Source organism: Lactuca virosa, chromosome 7 (genome assembly GCF_052849685.1).
Source record: "Lactuca virosa cultivar CGN04683 chromosome 7, Lactuca_virosa_CGN04683_v6, whole genome shotgun sequence".
NCBI classification, from domain to species: domain Eukaryota; kingdom Viridiplantae; phylum Streptophyta; class Magnoliopsida; order Asterales; family Asteraceae; genus Lactuca; species Lactuca virosa.
Genome location: NC_136432.1, coordinates 265,036,463 through 265,043,819, shown reverse-complemented (window position 1 = coordinate 265,043,819; position 7,357 = coordinate 265,036,463). Strand labels below are relative to the sequence as shown.

The window sequence follows — 7,357 nt, the reverse complement described above, 5'->3', positions numbered from 1 at the left end:
TGCACTAAGACAGAAATAGTTTACAATTTGCATCACTACCTTATCGCGTTTTCATAACTGTAATTATCACTACAAACGATATACATTCGGATTTTCACTACGGTAGAACGCTACTACACTAAATGTAAACTAGATTGTACGATACTGTGAGGCGCTACTTCACTACTGTACCCTTAGGTGTACAGGGATAAATCCTATCATAGTATAACCTGAGTCTCCTGGAGGGAGAGCGTGAGATTTGTGAATAGATCTATTCGGGACTGACAATCCCACACCCAAACTGCTAGCTACAGTTGGCCAGGCATGCCCAGGGTGACAAATGTCATTTAACTCGACGCCTGAAGAACGTTGGAAAGGTCTCTAGTCATATCAAGTATGGTTATACGGCTCACATTATGTATAATTCACCCTTTAGTTTACAACTTGTCACCCTTCAACAGTTTTATTTATACTAAATAGAACTAACACACTACGTATAAAGGCTGAAGCCAGGGTTTTCAACCAGCATCGTTTATGCAAGGATTTCATATACAATATACTTATACTTCATGATTAGCCTTAGCTAGTCACATGAAGTAGTATTTTCACATATCACTACAGTTTTCAGTAACGAACATTCATGGTTTATATGGGACGGATAACGCTACATTTTTCACTTAAAGAAAATATCGGATTTTCTTGACGCTATACAAAATACTTTTTACGAGCTCATCAACAAGTTTTCATTACAAACTACCGCTTATGAACTCACCAGCTTTATGCTGATATTTTCAAACTGCTTGTATTCTCAAGAAATCAGTAGACAGGTACCTGCTGGATTTATGAGAAGCTGGAGTAATAAGAGTCTTATGTTTATATTTTATATGTACTCTCTGATGTAATTCAAACAAGTTTCAAATTGATGTAAACATCTTCATATATGTATACACTGTGATGGTTGTGTTGCTATGGTTGCTATTTCACATTGGTTGTGATGCTATACATGACGTCCTCCGCCCCGGAACGATTCCGCCATCACGGTTTCGGGGTGTGGCAAAAGATATTCAGATTTTCCGACCACCGTTGGTGGTGGTGAAATTGGGTTGAAATGAAAGTGGAAGAGATGAAGAACGGGTATTTGAAATTGTTGTAGTGGCAGTACACTGTGAGCTGGAGTGAGATGGTTTGATTATTTATGTGGACACATGACTGAAACCTGCTACAATAGGTAAGGATGACTAAAAAAACAAGTTGCCTCCAAACTTATGCCCTTGTAAAGACACGAAATTAGTTTAGGGACTTAAAAGGTCAACCCTAGAAACATAATAGGGGCATATATGTCATTTTCCCTTTGTTTTTCCGTAAAAAGAAGCATCTCGGAAAAATTGTGTTGGAAGCAGGTGCAATGTGGACCTCATCGTTTGACTTGACGATGAACACACCTGCTATCGGCTGAGAGAGAACTCAAAAATCATAATACAAAACAAAGAACGGGAGAGAGACAGAAAAAGCAAAACCTTTTGAAATTCGTCCGCTCAACAACAAGATTCTGAATTAAAGAAGCGAAGAGCGTTCGTGCACGAGGTCTAGCACAGTTCGATTTCGTCAAGAAATCGCAATTAAAGACTGATATATGTTAAGGGTATGTCATCTGACTTGGATGTACTGCAGTTGTTGATGTATTCTTTTCATCAGAATCGGGGTTTTTGATAAGATCTTGCTCATCCCGTCTGCATACCTACAAAGCTATCCTGTAATATTCAAAATATAGGGCACTTGTTTCTCATATTATCGATTTTGACTGTCCTGAAGTTACTTGTTCGTCCATGCTATACTAATTGCGTATTTCGTATGTGTGGGTTGGATGTACTTTACACCAATAGTGATATTAATTGTTTAGGCTCCATAGTCCATAGTAATAGGTGGAAGACTTTAGACTGGTCTGTTCCAGAAGTAATCTGGTAGGAATAGAAAAAAGCAGATGTAAAATGAAGAAAATTCAAAGAGGAAGAGAAAATTGGATATTTGAAAGCCACCAAAAATATCATGCATTGAAATAATGGACAAGTATTGTTGTTTAAGGGTATTTTTAATTCAGTTGATGAATCTTCTTTTATGATCCCCTGTGACTTATAAAACTGTGCTATGTATAATTAATGTTTAGCTGGTGGTATAGTTTGTGTATGAGTATGACAGAGGTTTTTGTTTGATATTTTGGTAGGTTTGTGTGGTTCCATATGGCTTTCATACATTTTTCATGGTATTCTGGAATTGAGATATTTCATGATTGATTCTATTCTACTAGTTTGAGAGAGATCCGTCTAGATAAGGATTTTGAAGTTTGAATGATGGAAGCTTCAAAAGGCCACAAGCATGTCGAATATTATGGTAATGAATCTGATAAGAATGAAGCAGCCAATATAAGAGGTACAGAAGTGAAAGCTGTATATAATTTTTCCATCCAGACAGGTGAAGAGTTTGCTGTTGAATTTATGCGGGATCGCGTGATGATGCCCTTGCCCTTCATTCCATACCCTGACCCCTCTGCAACTGCAGTTGCAGGTCTTACTCCAGGAATGAGTGATGTTGATGTTGTAGAAAGAGAAACAAGTCGAAAGGAGAGGAAGAGTTGTTTATATGATGAAAGCAGAAGCATTAAGAATAAGATTAAGATCCTATGCAGTTTTGGTGGGAAGATTTTACCTCGTCCAAGTGATGGGAAACTTAGATATGTTGGAGGAGATACGATGATTATCCGTATAAGAAAGGACGTGTGTTGGCAAGAGTTATGGGAGAAAACAACAGCACTTTACAGTGAAACATGTTCAATCAAGTATCAGCTTCCTGGTGAGGATCTTGATGCATTGGTATCCGTCTCTTGTGATGAAGATTTGCAGAATATGATGGAGGAATGCAACAGCCTTGTTCATCATCATCATCATCATCATCTTCATGAAAAGCTTAGGATGTTTCTGTTTTCCTTGACTGACTTGGAGGATACTCATTATGGCTCTGCCGATTCAGAGGTTCAGTTTGTAGTTGCTGTGAATGGTTTGGTGGGATCAAGAAGAAGAGTGGGACATGATCTTGGGAGAAACAATCTGAATCTGAATGAGCTTCATGGACATAATAATAGTAATAATAATAATGGTGACATGGGTTCAAGTAGAGTGCCACCTGTCGCCAACAGCAGCATATCATCAGTGCCACTGCCAGTACCTTCTGAATCTATTATTATGCTGCCAAATTCATCCAATCTACTAAACACCAACCAACACGGTGCTCTGCAAGGAGGAGGTTTTAGCCAAGGCCAGAAATCGGACATACAAGTAAACAAGGCAATACCAAAGCAAGAGGTTGAAAATGGTCCTCCAAACCCTAAATTAGTCTCTTACTCTTCTCCTCCCCTTCCAAAATCTAATAATAAGGAGAAGGAGAATGATAATCTTATTGATTTGAGCTACCTTGAGCCACCTCCACCTCCACCTCCACGTGTTTATCATTCTGAGAGGCTTCCACGGGGGCCAACAGAGTTGAACAGGCTAACAAAGTCTGATGATTCACTCGCTTCTCAGTTTCTCTTAACTCGTTCACCTTCTGACTTCATTTCAGAAGCTGTTGAAGATCCCATTCCCATCTCAACAACAAAACAGGTTAATAATAATGATAACCAACACAAACAGATCCTTAAATCTGGCCCTGAAACCAACACTACTGAGGAGGTGATCAATCACAAACCAGCAGCAGCAGAAAGCATATCACACTTCAAAACTAACCATACTGATCCTCCTCCTCTTCCTAATGAAATTGAATCCCAAGGCGACATAGTTATTGATGTGAACGATCGACTTTTTCTGTCTGATATATTCACAAGAGCAATGATGTCATCAGAAGAGGTGACTGGTGTTGCTGTCCTACCACAAGATGGAGCAGGATTGAGCTTCAACATAGCAAACCACGAACCTCAGCACTGGTCTTTTTTCCAGAAATTGGCTGCTGCTGATGTTTCTCTCATTCATCAGGATCAACTTGCTGGACCTCCAAAAACTTTTCTTCAAGATGATGATCCATCTCAGCTCAAAGTAAGTGAAACTCAAAGTATGCAGTTTGTTGAAAACATGATGAGGATGCCAGAGGTATATTTCTAGTCTCATCATTTTGCTCATGTTTGTTTGTTTTTTTTTTATTTGCTCAATTTGATGCTTGTAGGCCGAGATAGAGAACATTAGGCTGCCTTCTCTAGCTGATCTTGATATCAATTCTTTGCAGGTATTGGTCTTTCATAATTCATATTAGTTTTAGTTTAAACTTTAAATTAATAGATAAGCAAGTCAATGCCAACTTATAATCTTGAACCTTTGTACAAATTGGGTAACTTCATTGCCTATCTCTGTTGGGATAAAACCAAGTAATATAGTCTTTATTGTAGGGAAAAGTTATGTGGAATGGATATTGCTTTGTTGATGTTGAAGATGATGATTGGTTGGGAATCAAAAAAATTACACAGGAAACTAGATGAGAAGATAACAACACAATCATAAAAGGAAATAAAGATAGATAGATAGATAGATAGATAGATAGATAGATAGATTGAAGATAATTTGATTGTAGAATACTAAAGAACATAAGACACAACAAAGGCCTAAACTTGAAATCCACAGTACACATTGATTGATGGATGGTAAGATATTGGTAAATAAAAATAAGAATTTCAAAGTCTATAATAAAATTAAAAGGTGATCCTATTCCTGATTCCTGAATTCCTTCCTACAGAGAGAATTAGAAAGCAAATGCAAAATTTAGGTCCAAGAGTTATAAAAATAAAAATAGTTGGGGGTTATGATAATGGCAGTCAGTGGTTATATTAAGTGAAGATGGATGGATGTTGGAACAGATGATAAGGAATGAAGATGTTGAAGAATTAAAGGAAGTTGGTTCTGGAACATTTGGGACAGTTTACCATGGAAAATGGAGGGGAACAGATGTGGCCATCAAACGGATAAACAAGAGTTGCTTTGCAGCAGGTCCAGGTCCATCATCTCAACAGGAGAGATTGGTACTCACTCACTCACTCTAGTATTTATTTACTAATCAAAATCACCAACAAACAAACAAATAAAGTCTTATTATCTATTATTATTATAGACAATAATAGAGTTCTGGCGAGAAGCTGAGATTCTGTCAAAGCTTCACCATCCAAATGTTGTGGCATTTTATGGTATAGTAGAAGATGGTCCAGGGGGGACATTAGCTACAGTCACAGAGTTCATGGTTGATGGTTCCTTAAGGCGTGTCTTACTTGGCAAAGATAGGTAATCTCATATTCTATACCTCCTTCAACTCAATCAATCAATCAATCTACCTTTTCATATATTTTTTATTTCTTTGTCTAGGCATCTGGACCATCGCAAGAAGCTTATAATTGCAATGGATGCAGCCTTTGGGATGGAGTATTTACATTCCAAGAATATTGTGCATTTTGATCTCAAATGTGACAACTTGCTTGTCAATATGAAAGATCCTTCACGCCCTATATGCAAGGTATCTATCTATCTATCACTCACAACTTACAAGTTTTTCATTTTCTTATTATAAATATATATATTTCAGGTAGGTGATTTTGGACTATCAAAGATGAAGCGCAACACTTTGGTTTCAGGTGGAGTTAGGGGCACCCTGCCATGGATGGCTCCTGAGCTGCTGAATGGTAGCAGCAATAAAGTATCTGAGAAGGTAATCATCATGTCATGATCCTCTTTACCTTCCCTTCCCTTCTTTCATTCTATCACCATATATAATATATTGTTTTCTTTTGTTTTGTGTTTTTGGTAACATAACAATTAACAATTAAAAATTGACAATTAACAAATAGGTTGATGTAATCTCGTTTGGAATTGTGTTATGGGAGATCCTGACTGGCGAGGAGCCCTATGCAAACATGCACTATGGTGCAATCATAGGTGGGGATTAATCATTTATCATTATCTATCTAACTACTAGTATTTTACAAAGAATCTATAGTTTCCTAGTATTCTAATAGTATCACAGAAAACTTAACATCTGATAGATATAGATTATTACTATTGTTGGCCCACATAATATACATACCAGTAGTAGTAGTTACTTATGGAAAATACAATATATATATATATATATATATATATATATATATATATATATATATATATATATATATATATATATAATATAATTTAATTGAAATCATGAAATTCTTAATAAGGAATGGTTCAAATTAACTAAACAGCCATTCCTTCTCCGATCGATTCCATCATACCAACACTGTACTACTGTCTGTAGTAATTGATTGCTAAATGGAAGCCATTTGTTTTGTTTGTTGCAGGAGGCATTGTGAGCAATAGGTTGAGACCCCCTATTCCAAGGGATTGTGATGGGGAATGGAGAAGGCTAATGGAGCATTGTTGGGCACCTAACCCTATGCTCAGGCCATCCTTCACTGAAATAACCACCCACTTACGTCTTATGTCTGCAGCCTCCCATCCCCACCCACACAAGGGATCTTAGCAATGCATCCCGTCCTCCAAAGTACATACCAGGTCTAAGATAGAGATGATACCAACCCTATATATATATATATATATATATATATATATATATATATATATATATATATATATATATATTGAAGATTATGTTGTATGTGAGAAAGAGATGATTTTGTTTGTTTGAAATGAGAAGGCCAGTGAAAGCTGTGATAGGACTTAGGAGGATTATAAGGAGGTAAGAAGAAGGTAGAACCAAATATTTCATTTTATATGTTAGGCGGTTATTTTTTGCCTTATAATGTGGTTACAAAACCACACCAACCACAATCTATCATTAAACATAGAGAAATTAAATATTCTCCAACCTTTTCTTCCTACCTATCTTCTTACCCACGTGAAATTGTGACAAATATCATATTTAGATAAAACTAATGATATTTTAGGACATTTGTCATCATTTCAAATGGGTAGGTAGATAATTAGGAAGAAAAGTAGGAGGATATTTAATTTCTCTTAAACATATACTGCTACTGCTATCACAAAAGTAGTTCGATAAGCCATTTATGTAAAGAATCCCGGTCAGTTTGATGTCATTTATGTAAAGTATCTTAATTCTTTAAAATTGTTGAAATGGGGAGCTGTACAATGTTTGGTAACTCGCCTCAACTTAATAAGAGTATCTTTTATTGTCTTGTCTTTGATCCTTAGGCCACTTGGTTGGCGAACACCAGACCAAATCCTCGGTATGCCAAGTTCGGCTCGGCAACTTGGCTATAACTTACCGATGAGAGAGGGTATTGGGTTTAAATGTTTGTGAAAGTTGGAAGGGTCTTTTGACCGTTTTTTCAAAAAAA

General features: G+C 36.7%; 1 protein-coding gene across 5 annotated transcripts; it reads left to right on the top strand.

Annotated features, from left to right (window-relative positions):
* Positions 1-1,360: 1,360 nt before the first annotated feature.
* Positions 1,361-6,802, top strand: LOC145123625 (RAF-like serine/threonine-protein kinase 20). 5 transcript variants are annotated; one of them, XM_079058822.1, is made up of 9 exons: positions 1,361-1,621; positions 2,285-4,115; positions 4,189-4,248; positions 4,874-5,035; positions 5,125-5,291; positions 5,373-5,520; positions 5,590-5,712; positions 5,852-5,939; positions 6,341-6,802. In XM_079058822.1, exons 2-9 carry the CDS (start codon positions 2,325-2,327, stop codon positions 6,520-6,522), a joined length of 2,721 nt encoding a protein of 906 aa, XP_078914948.1. In that variant the 5' UTR covers positions 1,361-1,621; positions 2,285-2,324; the 3' UTR covers positions 6,523-6,802. The 5 variants fall into 5 exon arrangements, with proteins under 5 accessions (XP_078914948.1, XP_078914950.1, XP_078914947.1 ...); XM_079058824.1 differs by having other exon boundaries at positions 2,201-4,061; XM_079058821.1 differs by having other exon boundaries at positions 2,201-4,115.
* The last annotated feature ends 555 nt before the right edge of the window (positions 6,803-7,357 follow it).